General features: G+C 44.7%; 1 protein-coding gene across 1 annotated transcript in view; it reads left to right on the top strand.

The window, feature by feature from the left end:
* Positions 1-17,776: 17,776 nt before the first annotated feature.
* The window catches only part of LOC121282305 (wiskott-Aldrich syndrome protein family member 3-like), a 41,779-nt gene continuing 39,806 nt past the window's right edge, over positions 17,777-19,749 (top strand). Inside the window, exon 1 of the mRNA XM_041195966.1 lies at positions 17,777-17,909. Coding sequence (XP_041051900.1) covers positions 17,777-17,909 — 133 coding nt within the window. The remainder of the gene's footprint in view (positions 17,910-19,749) is intronic.

Raw genomic sequence — 19,749 nt, 5'->3', positions numbered from 1 at the left:
CCACTCTGCTCTGGGTCTAAAAAGGCACCCAGGTGCTTTGAAGAAGAAACAGCTGCATCTGCAGTGGGGTTACATCCCCACACAGACCACCAATTAACTTGCCACAATCCATAATAAATCATAATAAATGGAACCTGGACTAAGGTAATCCTGGGCTTTTAGGGTGGAAAGACAACAGGCACCTTGGTGGGGGGGGGGGGGGGGTGTCCTTTGGAGGCCTTGCATGGAAGCACAAATGCTGGGAGGAATATCAACTTGGGGACCACCCCCACCCAAAGGACGTAGCCCCCTTCCTTCTTGCCTTTTAACCAGTTGGGTTAAAAAAAATGGGCTTGCCCACCTGCCCACACCAAAAATATTATGGTGTGGGCAGTGTAATATCCGGGTGAATTCATCTGCGTGCTGTTTCCTGGGGATCGGGATGTGGGCAGGGAGGCAGTGGTCTACCCATCTGTCATATGTTACGTGCCCCACCCCCATCCCCACTCCACCAGCAAAAACATGCCTGACAGGGATCTGCAAAATCCAGCCCAATGAAACTGCCTTGGTCCAATTAGCTTAAAGAAATCACTCTGCATTTTTCACTTTATTAACTGAAGTCAAACATTGCTTTGAATGGTTTGAATAGGGAAGCGACAGCAGATGCTTTGTATTCAGAATTCTGAAGAGCTGATTGCTGCAGTTGATAATGATATAGATTAGTAAGAGGGATGTAGTTGGCACATTGCCATATTGAATAGAAAGATCTATATATAATAATACAGTATAGTCTGGTAACATTTCTCACCAGAAACCAAAATAAAGGGCAATGGGTGAAAAGTACAGTAAAAGCTCCATAACAAACTGTTCATTAATGTACATTCATCAGACTATCGAATACCATCTGTATCCTAAGTACCCCCTCAGTTTGCATTGCCTCCCTTTTCCTGGTTTTGTCTAAACCTATTCAGTTAAAATTTATTTTATAATACAGTGACCTGCTAGCATACATCCGTACACAATTCTATGGTGATTGAACTGAATTGCGTTATGCCTGATACTGTTGTTTATTATGAGTGTGCTGGTGCTGACTGTGTTTCACAGTAAATTGTATTTTTCCACTGTGTCAGTTATTACATTTTATTATTTGAAATTATGGTGGTGACTTTTTTGTGGTTGTCATGTTGACTGTACAGGTGTCCCTGTTTAAAGCATGCTCTAATAGAGTGTTTTCTGGTTTAGTGCTAAATTCTTGATGTTCCCCATTAACGCTGTTGCCATTTCGTCACTGATTCTTCTATTAAAAACAAACTGCCGCTCGCTGTCCCTCCTGCTCACTGGTTCCTTCCCCGACCCTTTCGCTTCGCCAACCACCCCATTTCCTCGACCCTCCTGCTCCTGCTTCCCCCTCCCAGCCCTCCCCACCTGCTGACCCTCCCACTCCAGTACTACTTGCACCCTCTTGCCGCCCTCTCCAGTGAATGAGAGGGAATGGCAGAGGGAAATAACAAATGAGGGGATCAGTGAATGGGAGAAGTGGGGAGAGAGACAGTGAGCGGGAGAGTTGGAAGAGGCGTTGAATAGGAGGGTCAGGGAGGGAAGCAATGAGTGCGAGAGTCAGGAGAGCTGGCAAGCTGGAAGTAAATTGAAAAAGATAGTACTGTAAGTTATTAAGAGTTATTGAGAGGATTTTTGGGCCAGTTAGGTTCAAGGCAGCCTAGAGGTTTTTAATGTAAAAATTACAGGTCAGGAACGTAATCCACCCTTATTACATGCTTTCTTATGGGAAAGTGATTCTCGTTTAGTATGTTTTTGTTTAGCGGACCATTTTTTAGGGATACATTAGGGGTACTAAATGAGGGATTGCTGTATTTCTATAATTTAAAATTAAAACTTGTTTCTTTGCCTTAGCAGTTTTTTGCCAATTCTTCTTCTCCCTGGAGGCATTGACTTCTTTTTCAGCTAGTGGCCTTTGGTACCTTTCCCAAATAATTGTATTTATGATTGGTGGGTGACTTGACAGTATGGGGTATTGTTCAATCTTATCCTTATCCAATATCTAAACACCCAGTAGAGGACCACTGAAAGTGATTGATGACAAGAATCCTGGACATTTGCTTGCTCTCTAATATAGGAGTACTAAGGATAATTGTAGTGCTTAAACACCTCTTTGACACAGATCTGATTGGCTTAGCTTTTTTTATATTCATTTGCAGGATGTGGGTGTTGCTGGCTAGGCCAGTACTTATTGCCTATCTCTAATTGCCCTTGAGAAGGTGGTGGTGAGTTGCCTTGAACTGCAGCAGTCCATGTGGTGTAATTACACCCGCAGTGCTGTTAGGAAGGGAGTTCCAGGATTTTGACCCAGTGACAGTGAAGGAATGGCGATATATTTCCAAGTCAGGATGGTGGGTGGCTTGCAGGGGAACTTCCAGGTGGTGGTGTTCCCATGTATCTGTTGCCCTTGTCCTTCTAGAAGGTAGAGGTCATGGGTTTGGAAGGCACTACCTAAGGAGCCTTGGTGAGTTTCTGCAGTGCATCTTGTAGATGGTACACATTGCTGCCATTGTTCGTCAGTGGTGGAGGGAGTGAATGTTTGTAGAAGGGGTGCCAATCAAACAGGCTGCTTTGCCCTGGATGGTGTCAAGCATCTTGAGTGTGTTGGAGCTGCGCTCATCCAGCAAGTGGAGAGTATTCTATCACACTCCTGACTTGTAGATGGTGGACAGGCTTTGGGGAATCAGGAGGTGAGTTACTCGCCGCAAGATTCCTAGCCTCTGACCTGCTCAGTCCAGTTCAGTTTCTGGTCAGTGGTAACCCTCAGGATGTTGATAGTGGGGGATTCAGTGTTGATGGTGCCATTGAATGTCAAGGAACAATGGTTAGAATCTCACTTTTTAGAGATGGTCATTGCCTGGCACATGCATGGCATGAATGTTACATGCACTTGTCAGTCCAAGCCTATATATGGTCCAGGTTTTGCTGCATTTGGACCTGGACTGCTTCAGTATCTGAGGAGTCACAAATGGTGCTGAACATTGTGCAATCATCAGTGAACATCCCCACTTCTGACCTTATGATGAAAGGAATGTCATTGATCTTTCTCTGATCTCACCCCTTTAGACATAAACCTTGCTGGGGTGGCTGGTTTTCTTGGGCAGCAGCACAGCCTGGGTGTTGGGCAGGACCCCACTCTGAGCTATGGTGACCCCTCCCAATGGCTTGTTGAGCTCCTTGTCATTGTGGATGGGGAGCTTCAGGTGGCGGGGGATGCTGCGGGTCGTCTTGCTGTCCCAGGCTGTGTTGCCGGCCAGCTCAAGAATCTCGGCCATCAGGTACTCTAGGACAGTGGTCAAGTAGACTGGGGCTCCAGGCCCGACATGCTTGGCATAGTGACCCTTGCGCAGCAGCCAGTGGATAGGATGACGCAACTGAAAATAGTTGGGCCTAGGACACTACCATGAGGAATTCCTGCACTGATGCCCTGGAACCCGAGATGATTGACCTGCAAAACCACAACCATCTTCCTTTGTGCTAGGTATGACTCCAACCAGCAGAAAGTTTTCCCCCGATTCCCATTGGCTTCAGTTTTGCTAGGGGTCCTTGATGCCACACTTGCTGCCTTGATGTCAAGGGCAGTCATTCTCACCTCAACTCTGGAATTCAACCCTTTTGCCTATGTTTGAACCAAGGCCGTAATGAGGTCAGAAGCTGAGTGACCCTGGCGGAACCCAAACTGACCGTGATTGAGCACATTGCTAATCAAGTGCTGTTTGATAGCACTGTTGATGGCATCTTCCATCACTTTACTGATGACCGAGTAGACTGGTGGGGCGGTAATTGGCCGGGTTGGATTTGCCCTGCTTTTTGTGCAGGGCATACCTGGGAAATTTTCCACATTGCTGGGTAGATGCCAGTTTTGTAGTTGTATTGGAACTGCTTGGCTAGAGGCATGGCAAGTTCTGGAGCACAATTCTTCAGTGCTACTGTCAGGTTATTGTCAGGGGCCATAGCCTTTGCAGTGTCCAGTGCCTTTAGCCGCTTCTTCATATCATGTGGAGTGAATCAAAATGGCTGAAGACTGGCACTCTTATAATTTAATAGAAATTAAAAAAAAACACATATCGAGGATTTAAGGGTTGTGTCTTCTAAAAAAATCTTATAAATCTTTGGTACTATTGATTTCAATTATTTTGCATTGATTTTTAAATATGTTCAATTTGGAAATAATTAAATATTGCATAAGTGTAAAAACAAACTGAAGCAAATTGCACATGTAAAAAACAAACTGCTCACACTGAGATAACCAACTCAGGCATAAGGAAGTGCTGATAGTCTTATAAGTATATTCAAGGATGAGAGAGACAGCAAGGGAATCAAGGGTTATGGGGAAAAGACAGGAATGTGAAGTTGAGGATTATCAGATCAGCCATGATCTCACTGAATGGCAGAGCAGACTCGATGGGCCGAATAGCCTACTTCTGCTCCTCCATCTTATAGGGAGAATTTTTGGCTTGGCGAGTGGGGGGCGGGGCCCGCTCGCCGAGGCGTAAAATGAAGCGAGGTGATGTCGGGCATGTGTCATTTAGATTTTTAGCTCGGTCGGCTGCGTGCCCGCCGAACTGTCAAAGGCCTGTTTAAGGCCATTAATTAACTATTAAGGCTATTGAGAAAGTTGCTTGTCCAACCTTAAGGTTGGCGGGCAGGCGAAGAGCCCAGGCGGCCTTTGCATTTTTCATGGCGCCTCATCCATGGGCAGAATGAGGTTTCATGAAGGGTTTCTAGATTAAATACATTTTTTCATTAAAGTTCATTGACATGTCTCAGCTCATATGACACTGTCACATGAGGGGCATGTCCTAAATTTTTTAAAATTAAAACTTTTAAAATTTAAAACTTATCTGGGTGCTTCAGGGAGATTTTTGCGCCCTTTCCCGTGCATAACAGTGCACTCCCGACTCAGGGATCCCCTGCCCCGCCCACTCAGGGAGCGCTCGGTGCTTCTGGGTGCGCGTCACGCTGGGCGGGCCATAATTGGCACACCCACGTAAAATGGTGGCGTGGTCCCAACTGGGTCCGCTGATTGGGTCCATGCCCACCCCCACACAATCCCAACAATGGCGGGAAAATTCTCTCCGTAGTCTTGTGGCATTTGTGATCCTGGGGACCTCCGGAAGAGGCTGAGATGGATCGTCCAATCGGCACTTCTGACTGAATATTGTTGTGAATGCTTCAGCCTGATCTTTTGCACTGATGTGCTGGGCTCCCCCATCATTGAGGATGGGGTTATTTGTGGAGCCTCCTCTTCCACTGAGTTGTTTAATTGTCCACCGCCAGTCATGATTGGATGCGGCAGGACGGCAGAGCTTAGATCTGATCTGAAGGTTGTGGAATTGCAAAGTTCTGTTTATCACTTGCTGCCTATGCGATTTGGCATGCAAGTAGTCCTGCATTGTAGCTTTAACTGGTTGACATCTCATTTTTAGGCATGCCTGGTGCTGCTCCTGGCATGTCCTCCTGCACTCTTCTTTGAACCAGAGTTGATCCCCTAGCTTGGTGGTAATGGTAGAGTGGGGGATATGCCAGGCCATGAGGTTCAGATTATGGTTGAGTACAATTCTGCTGTTGCTGATGGCCCACAGTGCCTCATGGATGCCCAGTCGTGAGCTACCTGATCTGTTCGAAATCTGTCCCATTTAGCACAGTGATAGTGCCACACTACACGACGGAGGGTATCCTCAATGTGAAGACGGGACCTCGTCTCCATAAGGACAAATGCATCTGCAGCAGGCAGCTGGGTGAAGTTGAGGTCAAGTATGTTTTTCCCTCTACCTGATATATCGATGACTTTTTACATGAAGAAGAATTTAATAATATCTGACCTAAAATTTTGGTTTATTAGTTTGAACCAACGTCCCACGGTTTAATGTGAGGTATTATTATTGGTTACCTTATAAAACAGCCTTAACATTATTAAATATAATGTTAATTAAATATAATTGCCTGCGTTCTAAGCTGAAAAGCTCAAGTTTCTCCAGTATTCCCTCAAAGCATAGATCCCTGACATCAGTAATCAACTTCATGGCTCCAGTGCATGAATGTGTCTCTTACTTATTGGTGACTCACAATGGGACATTGTTCTTGAGGTGCGGTTTGGTCAAAGCACCCTCAACCTTGATTATTACCTTTTCTGATTTTTCATCCACAGTTTTGTCTATGTAGTTGAATATCCCTACTGGCTTTGAAGAAGAGCCATACAGACTTGAAAAGTTAAGTCTGTTTCTTGCTCCATAGATGCTGCCAGACCTTCTGAGTTTTTCAGATTTTTCTGTTTTATTTAAAGCAAACAGCCAGTTTTACAGCAAGCCTATTTACCTGGCAAACAACAGAGTTTATTTAAACTGCACATTACAGCAAACAATCTTTTTGCAACAGAATCTATTTAAATAGAGCCTATTTGAACTACAGCAAACTGAACCCATGGCCAAAACTACAGCAAAGTCTCCCAGTAAAAGAAGAATTACTTCTCAAGCAACATGAAATGAGTGGAGGTTAGTTACATAATACAAATTATGTCCTTAAAATCAATCACAGCCACAAACAGCAGTGATTGATGGGGGAGTTTACTCAGCCATCACCATTCTTGTTGGGATTAATGAGCCTTGATATTTATGGAGTGGCAAAGGGGGAATAGGGGCAATTTTTTTGCTGGGTGAAGGGGAATCCAAGATTACTATGAATGTGCAGTACTGCTGCATTCAATGGCAGCACTTCAGTATAATTTTTAAAAATTCTGCTTCCTAACTGGCAGCTTGGCAGATTGAATGAATGGGTGGGAAAGCCAGCTTTCGAAAGCTGCAATGGGGGACCACCAAGGACGGTCGCTGGCTATGGGAAAAGATTGGAGCATAATGGGTTGGGCTTGAGGGAGGGGAAGGGTGACAGATTGCAGGGAGGGGGACAAATGTTGCGAGCTAGAAAGGGATTTCAGACAGGCAGTTGGGAGGGAGGCTTGGGATCGTAGGTTTGGAGGGGGCGAGATTGCCAGATGATGAGTCAGTCAGATAATTGTGGCAGAAACTTGCTTGAGGATTCAAGGAAAGCATTTCTACTCCTCCTGGTCCACAAGCAATGCTGGAAAGCATTTATCTGTTGGATCTGGCTGCTCCCACCTCCCTTAATTTGTCAGGTTTTCCAAACACTGGGAAAGCCAGTTAATCAACGTTAAATTCAAATGGCTCTCAAAATCTGGGGAATGGAACCTCATTACAGAATCACAGAACCACATAATTGTTACAGCACAGAAGGAGGCCCTTCAGCCCATCATGCTTGCACCAGCCCTCCGAATGAGCAACTCCCTAGTGCCATCCCCCCGCCTTCTCTCCATAACTCTGCTCATTCTTCCTTTTCAGATAACAGTCTAATTCCCTTTTAAATGCCTCAGTTGAACCTGCCTCCACCACACTTTCGAGCAGGTCATTCCAGGCCTTACCCACTCACTGTGTGAAAAAGTTTAGCCTCATGTTGTCCTTGCATCTTTTGCTAGTTATTTTAAACCTGTGACCTCTCGTTCTCAGTCCTTTCACGAGTGTGAACAGTAACTTCTTATCTACCCTGCCCAGATCCCACATGATTTTGAATCCCTCTATCAATTGTCCTCTCCCCCTTCTCTTCAAGGAAAACAGTTCCAACCTCTCCAATCTATCTTCGTAACTGAAGTTCCTCATCCCTGGAAATATTCTCAAGAATCTTTTCTGCACTATCTCCAATGCCTTCACATCTTTTCTAAAAGCTGGTGCACAGAACTGGATGCAATAGTCCAATTGAGGCCAAATTAGTGTCTTATACAAATTCAGTGTAACCTCTTTGCCCTTGTACTCTAAAACCCTATCAATAAAGTTTAGAATGCTGTATGCTTTATTAATCACTGCCTCAAAACCTTCAGTGATTTATGCATATACACACACCCAGGTGCCTCTGCTCGTGCACCCCCTTTTGAATCGTACCCTTTATTTTACATTATCTCTCCATGTTCTTCCAAAATTAATCACTTCACATTTCTCCACATTGAACTTCATCTGCCACCTATCCTCCCATTCCACCAACCTGTCTGTCCTTTTGAAGTTCTACACTATCCTCCTCACAGTTCACAATGCTTCCAAGTTTTATATCATCCGCAAATTTTGAAATTGTGTCCTGTACACCATGGGACCCGACATATCACAGACCCACCTCTCCATAGTGGGTGACTGGGATGTCCCCAAACCTGCCACAGTTAAAATGGATGTAGGTGCATAGGTGCATTTATAGCAGGTTGGTGTTGGGTTTCACATGTTTTCTGAATTACCTCCACCACCCCACTCCCCAACAACCCTCTCTGTCTATTGAGAGTGGATGGTAAAATTACCCCAATTGTGTCACTGTATGGAGCCTTATTTTACTGAGCGGGTATAATGATGGTGGTTGTTCAGTTTCTATGGGTTAGATTATATGAGGCACTGGATTCCTCCTGCCCTCCACAACTAAAAAGTAGCTGAGGGGGTGGAGCCTGTCAAGGGGAATACTGGCTGCCTTGCAGCCATTGGCTATTAATAGGCTGGAGGTGGAATTCTGCTCTTCTGGATCAGGAAATCCCGCTTCAGAGAGCTGCTGGCCAATCAGAGTTTGGCAGCTCTCCAGCATTTTGTGACAGTGGTGTGCAGGGCTGGATCAGGATTTGGGGTGGAGCTCTGATGAATTCAGGGGACTGTTAAGGAGGCCCCCCTAAACCCCTTCACACTGCCCACCGACAGCCCATGCAGGGAACCTTGTTGGGCTGGGTGCTTGATGTGGGCTATTCCCACTGCCAGTTAAATCCCAGTTTAAGGGACACAATTGGCCCACTGACACTGGTATAATTGCGACAGGAGAAGGTAAAATCCAGCCGTTTATGCTGTCAGTTTAGGAGCAAAACTTTATACCAATGATGATGGTAGAATTGCTGTTAATAATATAACAAATAATTTAAATTTTCAGGCTCTACTTTGTCTTAAATTTGGGATAGAGAAAGGGGCAATCGTTTGCAAAGGAATATGTTTTTTGGGTCAATAATAAAAGCTGAGTGCCTGCTATCAGAAAACATTGGGTTTAATATATAAAAAAAATGAAAGACAAATAAAACACACTTAATGATTGAGAAATGCTTCCACAAAGTGCCACATCTCATTAGCTGTATCGTCAGTGTGTCTTCCCCATGGAACTTTGCTCAGACTCCTGTATGTGACTTAGGAACCTGAAGGTGCACTGTGCACTGATACTGTCCATTGGTACAGGGAGAAGATTAAGCACTGCCTGTGATGAACTGTTGAGTCTGATTATGTCGTCATCTTACTTCATGTCCACTTAAAGCAAGGCTGCTTGATTGTGATTAAAAGAAGGAACCCAGGACAATTTTCTCCTCTTTAATTTGGTGATACTAAGGTGAGTTGTGATGACCCCATCATTGCCCCAGCTCTGATCAGCTAACTCTGTACAGACTGGTAATTGAACCCAGCGATTTTCTGATCTGAATGCTGCAGCCGCTCATTAAATGAAGTAATTAAAGTATCGGGGAGCATAACATCATTTTCTGCTTATTTTAGCAACTGTACTGATAGTGCTGTAACGAAACTTGACTCTGGCAGAGCTGCATTTTATATATCTGTGACAGAAAGCCTTCAAAGTCATAATGTTAATTTCTTATGATGCTTACAGTGCACTCAGATGGTATTTTGTGTTTGATGTGGGGAGTCGGTGACTGGAGCAGATGTTGTGGTGTAGTAGCAGCTGCTCACCGCCCTAATTGTGTATGCTCCATTGGACATGCAGAGCTTTGCAGCTCCTATGGATGTAGAATTGTGCACAGCCACTGAAGTGTGTGAAATCTGTACTCAGCCTGTACACGTGGTGAATTATTTTCCTCCGTCTACAGATCATTAGGAGCATGTGCAGGGCTCTGAGGAAAGATAAACATTTTAAAATTAAATCCCTGATTGCAGACAGTCAGATCACCAACCCACTTAAACAAAGAGGGCTGTAATTAGACTTATAAGTGACAAGCATTCAAAAATGCTATATTTTTACTCCAAAAGGAGTGATTATTACTTCTATTGAATGACATTTTAACAAATTTGAAATGTTAAAAATTATGACGACATGCAACAGTCAATGTTTTTTGTTGTTTGGTGTAGTCGCTGTATTAGAATGGCCCTTGGGGTAAGGGGCAGATACTTCTACAAACTTTCTGAACCTAATGAAACAACCGTGGTGGCTGGTGGCTATGTAAACACTGGAATTCACTTATTGAATATTCCCTTTTCTTTTTCTCCTGATAAGATATTCACACAGACCTGGAGGGAACAGAACACTTCCACTGCTCAAACCTTGTGCAGAGAAAAGATTTTGATCGATATGATGCACAAGGTTTAAGATTAAATAGATGCCTGCAAATTTTGAGACCCACGCATCTCCTTTCAATGTTTCTTTGTGACACAAGGGAATCAATGTGGGCATATCCACAAACAATGTAAAATAGCGTCCAATTTGTGATGACATGCATTCATGCTTTGTGCAGACATCAGGAGAACATTGTTGCTTGTGAAAATGGTCCTTTCACCTTGTGCGCAAATGAAGTTGACAACATTTGAAATGCTGTCCAATAACTGGCTCCTAGAAGATGCCTGGGAGTGGCTGATGAGGGCAGAAGCCTGACCTTCAGCTTTTTCAGGCCACCTGCATTGTAATAGCGATGTGGGGCAGCCTTCTGTTAAAGTCAGTTGCTTTCCAACTGACCTTTCTTCCGTGGAGTGGCGCTAGGGGGGTTGCGAGCAGTAATCACCCATCCCCACCCTTCTGAAAATAAGCCCCAGAGCTCCATACACATTAACATTCCAGAACAGCCTCTTCAGTCTGATCTTATATTATAATCCACAAAATCTATCTCTTTCTTCAAATGCACATCCATGACTGCCCTGCCAGCAAGCACAGGCAAGCTTGCAGGCAGATAAACAGGTGAATAAAACATTTTTGTAAATGGAGTACTGTATGATTAGCCATTTAGTTCAATGCAGTCATACCTTCTGATTGATGGCAGCAGCTATACAAGCCAAGTGTTAAATGTGGATGAATAAATGAAATAAAAACAAAGGGCTGGAAAAACTCACCAGGTCCAGCAGCTTCTTTGCACAAATGACATTGGCTGGAATTTCCCGGCCCCGTTGACATCAGGCGTCATGGTGCGCGGGGGTGGGGATAATATGGCGAAAAGGCCAAAAATCGGTTTCAGGCCAGTGTGAAAGCACAGCAGGATCATCTGATGGTGTCCGCCATGGTGGAACGTCAATCCACTGGAGGTCGGCGTGAACCCGCTTTGTATCCCGCTAATGGGATGCAAAGTAAGGCCCGACTGGAAGCATCCGCCCACGTCAGATTTACCATTATGCCGGCGGGCAAACAGGCCGGCCCAGAACACATCTGGACAAGTGTGACATGCGGAAGTCGGGACTTACCATTAGAGCCTTGTTCAGCTTTCAGACATCCGAGGAGCAGAAGAAGCCGGAGCCCTGTAGCTACCTGCCCCTGGGGGAACACGTGCACCACATGGTGGGTGAAGTCTCATGGACTTGTCTCTGCTGCGAAGCAGCTCTGGAAGGTAGGCTGTCTCTGTTGATGTCTCGGGCCTGCTTCGGAACATCAATGTCATGGCCACGGGCTACTGCAGGTGATCAGCAAGCGGGGAAGAGAGCAAGGTCCAGCTGTGATTGGGAGAGGAAGGTGTACCAGTGCGGATGGGAGGGGTGAGGTTGGGAAGGGGAAACTAAGGGGTCGGGGGTGTGTGTGAGGTTGGAAGGGGGGGAAATGAAGGCGTCAGCGGGGGTGAGGTTGAGGGGGTCAAAGGTGTTAGGAGGGGGGTGTGACAGAGGATAATGCAGCAAGTGGGGAAGTAGGTGTAAGGGAAGGAGTCCAGGGGCAGGAGGGGGTAAGGGGGCGTGTGGGGGGATATGTCCAGGTGAGAGTGCAAGTGAGGGATCTGTGGACTGCCTCCTGGGGAACAAACTGAGGGTGGGCTTGGTAGGAGGGAATGGTGATTATCAGAGAGTCAGAGTGAGCCAGTAAGGTGGGAGGGTGAGGGTGGTTGGTGAGGACTTAGACATGGACCCTGGGGGTGGGAAGGAGAAGGTCAGGGAGGTGAATGTGGGTGGGGATGGGATTCTCAGGAAGGTAGGAAAGGTATATGTTCACCTGGGCATCCTGGAAAGTAAAGGGTTCGGGGTGACAGGTGACAATGGGGAGGTGGAAGTGATGCTACGAGGGTCAACAGTGATGGGGGCAAGGACTTGGGTGACTGGGGGAGGGAAAAGAATGGGGGAGCTGATCAGAAACTTGATGACTACCATGGCTGTCAAAATCAAAAGTGAGCGGGGCCTTGTGTTGGACGGGCACAGGTGCTGCATGGGAGTGCGATCAGTGAGTGGGCGGGGATGCAGGTCAGCTCAGATGGACAACTGAAAGAGAGCCCCAGCAGGCAGCATTGAAAATGCTCAGGACAGAGAGATAAGTGCAATGTATGAAGGCTTCGAGTAAGGGGCCTAATATGGGCCACTCCACCCCTGGTCTGGGACCTCTCCCTGCTGTTCTAAGCCAGCTTCTCCTGCATGAAAATGGACGGAGAGGATGTGAGCAGGATGCATGGCACTACATGAAATGCTTGTGCCGCAAGCGGAGCCATGGACAGGATGAGGACATGAGCTTCAGAGGATGGGGTTTTGTGGGTGTGTGTGAGAGTTAGTGGTGTGAGTCTCAAGGTCACCCTTGGGTGTGAGATCCCTGTGGATGCATGATGCATTTGCGAGTGTATGAGTTGAGAGTAATGAGGTGATTGACTTACCCTGGCGGAATGGATGAGAGCATTCATCCTCTTCCTGCACTGGCTGACCTCCTCTGTGCTCTGGTGGTACTGACTGCCGCTGCTACCGCCTCCCAGGCCAGATTGGTGACTCTGTTGGACTTCCTGCGGCCAGAGCGGGGGTAGAGGATATCACGGCAGCCTTCCACTGCATACAGCAGACGCCCCAGAGAGGCATTACTAAATTTGGGGTCTGCTATTTTCTCTGCTTTCGGGGCCATCTGTCACCTGGATCAGTCCTGGTCTATAGACATGAAGTAGGCATGCGCCCTTGTGCTCTTTAAATATGGCGCCCGGAGCGAGGAACTGCTGAGGTCACGGCGTGGCGGGCAAATTGGAGCCTGCCTGACAGTGATCCTGTCAATAATGCATTCCCGTGAATGCATTATTAATGAGGCGGGACGTGCAGGGAATGGGACAATATGACATGAAAACCCGCCATTGCGGCTGGCGGGTAAAATATCCTTTTTCCTTCCTGCTCCAGCACTTGTGCCAACCTGGGATGATTCCGCTCATCGTCTTCAGTTCATTTTGTTTAGGCAGCCTCAAACCAAGGCACAATGTAGCCCTTAATATACTAATAATTGGGTCTAAATTGGCTACCGCCCTTAAAAGAGCCGCAAAGATACTTGATGTAGAAATCTGCACAAATAGGTTAGGGCTGTTGTCCTGTGGTTGTGGTTAAAACACATTGTTGGACAGAATAGAGATATTTTTCATCTCTCTGTTTTGGCTACATCTGATTTGAGAGGGCTTGATGTTGGGGATGCCTAAATGTGGGAGGGGAAAAGAAAATATGCTTTCCAACATTGGCATCACTCACTTTTTTAAGTGCAGGAAGTCACTCCCGAATTATTTTTTAAATATGTCTGCATGTAGGTATATAAGGAAGTGACTTATTGTAAGAGAATTTGGGCACGTGGACCATTGTCACAATTGAATCAACTTTCAGAAAAGCTGCTTTGTGGAAGAGCGTTTTTTGACTGTCAGCCAGCAATCTCTTTTTGTCAGCATTCTATTTTTAATATCCAGCTGTGCAGGACAGCCAGAGGCTCATGAGTATTTAGTAGTCAGGGTGGAGTGAGGACATTCTCACCAAGGCAGGTTGAAGGCAGTTAGGAGCAGTGTGACACACATGTCTTGGAAAGTTATTCCAACAGGGAAAAAAATGCATGACTTCCCACAAATATGATTTCAAGATTATGTTTATTGTCTTTATTTACCACTTCAATTTTTGTTGCTCTAATAGGAAGACTCCTTGGCAGCTAAAATGAGTGGATGCTATATAGCTGAAAGCTTTGCATAGCATGAGGAAACCAGAAAATAAATAATACCTTAAATGTTTAAAAACATAAGCAATAACAGGTTTGGGGAACCAGTTTTATGAAACTTGGCAAGCTGACATTTGGAGTGCTTCTCATTTGCACTTCACGCCGATTCCACAATTATAAGTTTATAATAATGCTGGGGGCTCTAGAGAGTGGTGTTCAAAAGGATATCTGTAACCACCAAATGCCGTTCTTGCTTCTTAATGTACCAGCATGTCATTGGGTGCTGTTGGAGGTGCAGTAGAGGGGAAGCACTTGTTTCCTATGCCTCTGATCTCTGTTCTTGCAGCCCATGAAAGTTTGGATCCTTAGCACTATCAGAAGAGGCCTCATATGCACAGAAGTTAGATGTAAAGGCCTCTTCATCCTGCCTACAATGATTCCTTTTGTTGCTAGGTATAGCGAGGATCATGAAATCTTTGGAGGAGATTTCTACTGTTTGGTATTTCTGATAAAATATGAACAGGCTTTTTTAAACTCTGCCTAAAACTTCATCAGGGTGAATTTTTACAGTTTCTGCGCTAAATATTCTTATGATCTCTCTGAGGAAGGTTGTTAACTTATCTGTTGGACCACAGAGTATGATAGGAGCATAGGAATATAGGAAATAGGAGTAGGAGTAGGCCATTAAGCCCTTTGAGCCTGCTCTGCCATTCAAACAGATCATGGCTGATCATCTACCTCAACACCATTTTCCTGTGCTATTGCCATATGCCTTGATATCTTTAGTATTCAGAAATCTATTGATTTCTTATTGAACATGCTCAATGACTGAGCTTCCATAGCCCTCTGGGAGAGAATTCCAAAGATTCATCACTCTGAGTGAAGAAATTCCTCCTCATCTCAGTCTTAAATGGCCTGCCCCTTATTCTGAGATGGTGTCCCCTGGTTCTAGACCCACCAGCCAGGGAAAACAGCCTATCCACATCTACCCTGTAACACCTGTAAGAATTTTTGTAAGTTTCAATGAAATCGCCCCTCATTCTTTGAAACTCTAGACAATACAGGCCCAGTTTCCTCAATCTCTCCTCATAAGACAATCCTGCCATGCCAGGGATTAGCTGGTGAACCTCTGTTGCGCTCCATCTATGGCAAGTACATCTTTCCCCAGGTAAGGAGACAAAAACTGTACACAGTACTCCACATGCAGTCTCACCAAGGCCGTGTACAATTGCAGCAACACATCTTTACTCCTGTACTCAAATCCCTTTGTGATGAAGGCCAACCTACCATTTGCCTTCCTAATTGCCTGCTGCACCTGCATGCTGGCTTTTAGTGACTCATGAGCAAGGACGCCCAGGTCCCTTTGGACATCAATACTTCCCAACCTCTCACTATTTAAGAAATACTCTTCCTTTCTGTTTTTGCTACCAAAGTGGATAACTCCACAATTGTTCACAATATATTCCATCTGCCGTGTTCTTGCCTATTCACCTAGCCTTTCCAAATCCCCTTGAAGTCTCTTTGTATCCTCCTCACAACTTGCATTCCCACCTAGTTTTGTGTCATCAGCAAATTTTGAAATATTACATTTAGTCCCTACATCCAAATCATTTATATAGATTGTGAACAGCTGTGGGCCTAGCACTAATCCTTGTGGTACTCCATTAGTAACAGAATGCCACCCTGAGAATGAGCAATTATTCCTACTCTCTGCTTTCTGCCTGTTAACCAATTCCATAGCAATATATTACCCATAGTCCCATGTGCTTTAATTTTGTTTACTAACCTCCTGTGTGGGACCTTCTCAAAAGCCTTCTTAAGATTCAAATGCCCCTCATCCACTGGTTCTACTTTATTTATTCTTCAAGTAACATCCTCAAAAAGCTCCAGCAGGTTTGTCAAACATGATTTCCCTTTCATAAATCCATGTTGACTCTGCCCAATCATATCATTAGTTTCTAAATGTCCAGTTATCACATCCTTTATGATGGATTCTAACATTTTCCTTAGTACTGGCGTCAACCTGACTGATCTGTAGTTCTTCATTTTCTCTCTCCCTCCCTTCTTAAATAGCGGGGTTACATTTGCTACTTTCTAGTTTGCAGGAACTTTTCCAGAAACTATGGAATTTTGAAAGATAACCGCCAATGCATCCACCATTTCCATAGCCATTGCCTTCAATACTCTTGGATGTAGCTAATCTGGTCCAGGCGATTTATCAACATTCAATCCAATTAACTTTGAGTACTACCTCTTTATTAATACTAATTTCTTCCAGTTCCTTATTTTCACAAGTCCCTTAGTTCCCTAGTATTTCTGGGTGATTTTCTGTATCTTCTTCCTTAATACAGACACAAAGTAATTCTTCAGTTTCTCTGCCCTTTCCCTATTTTCCATTATAAATTCTTCTGTCTCCCCCTGCAATGGATCCACATTTATCCTTGCTAATCTTTTCCTTTTCACATACCTAAAGAAGCCATTGCAGTCCACCTTTATGTTACTCACTAGCATGCATTCATATTCTCTTTTCCCTTTATCAGTTTCTTGGTAATCCTTTGCTGGATTCTATATTGCTCCCAGTCCTCAGGCTCACTACTTTTTCTGGCAACTTTATAAGCCACCTCGTTTGGTCTAATGCAATCTGGTAGAGTAGTGGTTATGCTACTGGACTAGTAATCCAAAGAGGCTATAAAGGGCCATGCGAGGTGGATCGAGAAATAGGTTGGCATGGAGGGTGTGAAGGGCCGTGGGTGGATGGAAGGCATGAGGTGGCATGGGTTGGCATGGATGGGCCATGGAAGAGTGTGAGGGCGTGAAGACTAGAGGGCCGTTTTTCACTTATTGCTTTCTTTGCAGATGGGACAAAGTGCAGGATCACCAAGGTGGCCTTTTGTCCAGCCCGACTCCACACCTGGATGGCGGGGGTGGTGGTCCTGACTCCCATTACACATTGGCCACCCACAGAATGAAAAGCTGGGAATTCTCCTGACTCTACTTTCGACCTGGGAATGAAAATTCAGGCCTTTGAATTCAATTTTAAAAACCTAGGAAAATGGCGATCATGACAGATTGTCGTAAAAACATAATTAATTCACTGATATCAATTGACCTTTTGACTTATTTATTTACAGGACGTGGGCAATGCAGACAAGGCCAGCATTTACTGCCCATCTCTAGTACCTTACCCAAGTGGCTTACCAAACCATTTTAGAGGGCACATTGCAGGAGCCTGGAGTCACATATAGGCAGACCAGGTAAGGGCAGTAGATTTCCAGATAGGTTTTACGACAAAGTGCTAGTTATATAGTAATCATTACTGATAAATAGTATTTTATTCCAGATTTATTAATCAATTAAATTTAAAATTCCCTGCTTATGTGGTGGGATTTGAATTTGGTCTCTGGATCATTAGTCTTGGTTTCTGGATTACTAGTCCGGTAGCATAGTTACTATGCCACCATTCCTGTAATAGCTAATAGGTGTTCAACTTTGAGAAAAATATTGTTGGTATAAAAAGTGACTACTTTTACAAAACCCTTGCCATGTCTAACTTTCTTATGTAATATATTCTGGTTCAGGGATTTGATGCTGATCTGAAATAAAGATGCCGCTCATCAAGAGGATCATTGAACCACGGCATCTGTGTCATGGGGCTTTACCAGAGGGTGTCACCAGTGAGTTGGAATGTGTGACAAACAGCACGTTAGCTGCCATTATAAAGCAGCTTGGCAGTCTCAGTACGTAACCAAGGCTTCATGCTTAATCTGTTTTCTGTTATTATTCTTGCCAAGATTTATCATTCATAACCAGAAAAATGTATTCCTGGTGATGGAAACCATCTATTCCCTGGTGGTTACAAAGGACTTAGATCACGTGGGATTGGATAACCTCAACTTACTTCCTAGTAAGCATAGACTCATAGCACATGGTATAGGAACTGGAAATACCACATTGTTGCAGTAGTGTGTGCTCTTCTGAAGATGAAGTCAAGGCAGTTCATTAGAACAGTGTGGCGGAAATTTCACCATGTAAATACAATGGCAAAACAACAGGACAGATGCTGGGAATTCTGCAGCAAGTGACCCACCTCCTGACTCCCCAAAGACTTTCCACTATCTACAAGGCATAAGTCAGGACTGTGATGGAATACTCCCGACTTGCCTGGATGAGTGCGCCTCCAACAGCGCTCAAGAAGCTCAACTGAGCAGTCTGCTTGATCAGCACCGCATCCATCGCCTTAAACATTCACTCCCTCCACGACCGACACACAGTGGCAGCAGTGTGTAACATCTACAAGATGCACTGCAGAAACCTGCCAAGCCTCCATCAACAGCACCTTCCAAACCTATGATCTCCACCATCTAGAAGGACAAGGGTAGCAGATGAGTGGGAACACCACCACCTGCAATTTCTTTTCCAAGCCACACACCGTCCTGATTTGGAACTATATCGCTGTTCCTTCACCGTTACTGGGTCAAAATTCTGGAACTCCTTTCCTACAGTGTATATACATACACCAGATTGTTGCAGTGGTTCAAGGTGGTTCACCACCATCTTCTCAAGGGGAATCAAGGATGGGAACAAATGCTGGCCTTGCCAGTGACACTCACATCCCATGAAAGAATAATAAAAAAAATGCCCTTAAGGCTTCCCTCCAAAGTAGACCCATAGTAAAGCAACTTGAATAGAGTTTGCAGATATAGGTAAATACTGCCTCAGATATGCTCCAAATGCATGAGCAGGTGAGGAAGGAATTTGTTGATCTTAAAGCATCTTGTTTGATTTTAACAACTTTCCTTTTAGTGGTTGTTGACAAAGCTAAAGTGGTAGCAATCTGCATAATAAAATGTCTCTAGGTACTCCATTGAGGCATTATAAAACAAAATATGATCCTGGGTCATATAAAGAGATATTAGGTCAGATAACCAGAAGTTTGGTCAGAGGTAGGTTTTAAGGAGTATCTTAAAGAAGGAAAATGAAGTAGAGAGACAATGAGGTTTAGGGGGTGAATTCACAAAATTAGGTACCAGGTCCTGAAAGCATAGCCACCAATTTGCTGAAACTCAGGGGTGCTCAAGAGGCCGGAATTAGAGGAGCACAGATATCCTGGAGGGTTGCAGAGTTGGAAGAGATTGCAGAGGTAGGGAGGAGCGAGGCTGTGAAGGGATCTGAAAATGAGGATTAGAACTTTAAAGACTGGGAGCCAGTGTAGGTCAGTGAGTATGGGGTGTTAAATGTGGACTTGGACAGAAGAGTTTTGAATGAGCTCGTCTATTGAGGGTAGAATATTGAAGGTCAGCCAGGAGTGAGTTAAAATAGCCACGTCTGGAGGTAACAAAGGCATGGTGAAGGGTTTCAGCAGCAGAAGAGCTGAGTCAGAGGCAGAGATGTACAATGTCACTCATGTAATAGGCACTTGGGTGAAATAAATGAGAAAAGATGAGGTCAGAAATCTCCCTGCTCAGGACTTCAAATGTGTTTTGTTATTCTTTCAGTTCCTACTAATTTAAACAATTGTCCACAGCAACTTAGCACACAAAATCTTGCCATACAAACCACACTGGTATCTTACTGGCA

The sequence above is a fragment of the Carcharodon carcharias genome, chromosome 9 (assembly GCF_017639515.1).
Source record: "Carcharodon carcharias isolate sCarCar2 chromosome 9, sCarCar2.pri, whole genome shotgun sequence".
Classification (NCBI taxonomy): Eukaryota; Metazoa; Chordata; class Chondrichthyes; order Lamniformes; family Lamnidae; genus Carcharodon; species Carcharodon carcharias.
Note: the sequence above shows the minus strand (reverse complement) of the source record. Positions and strands in the feature narration are given on the sequence as shown.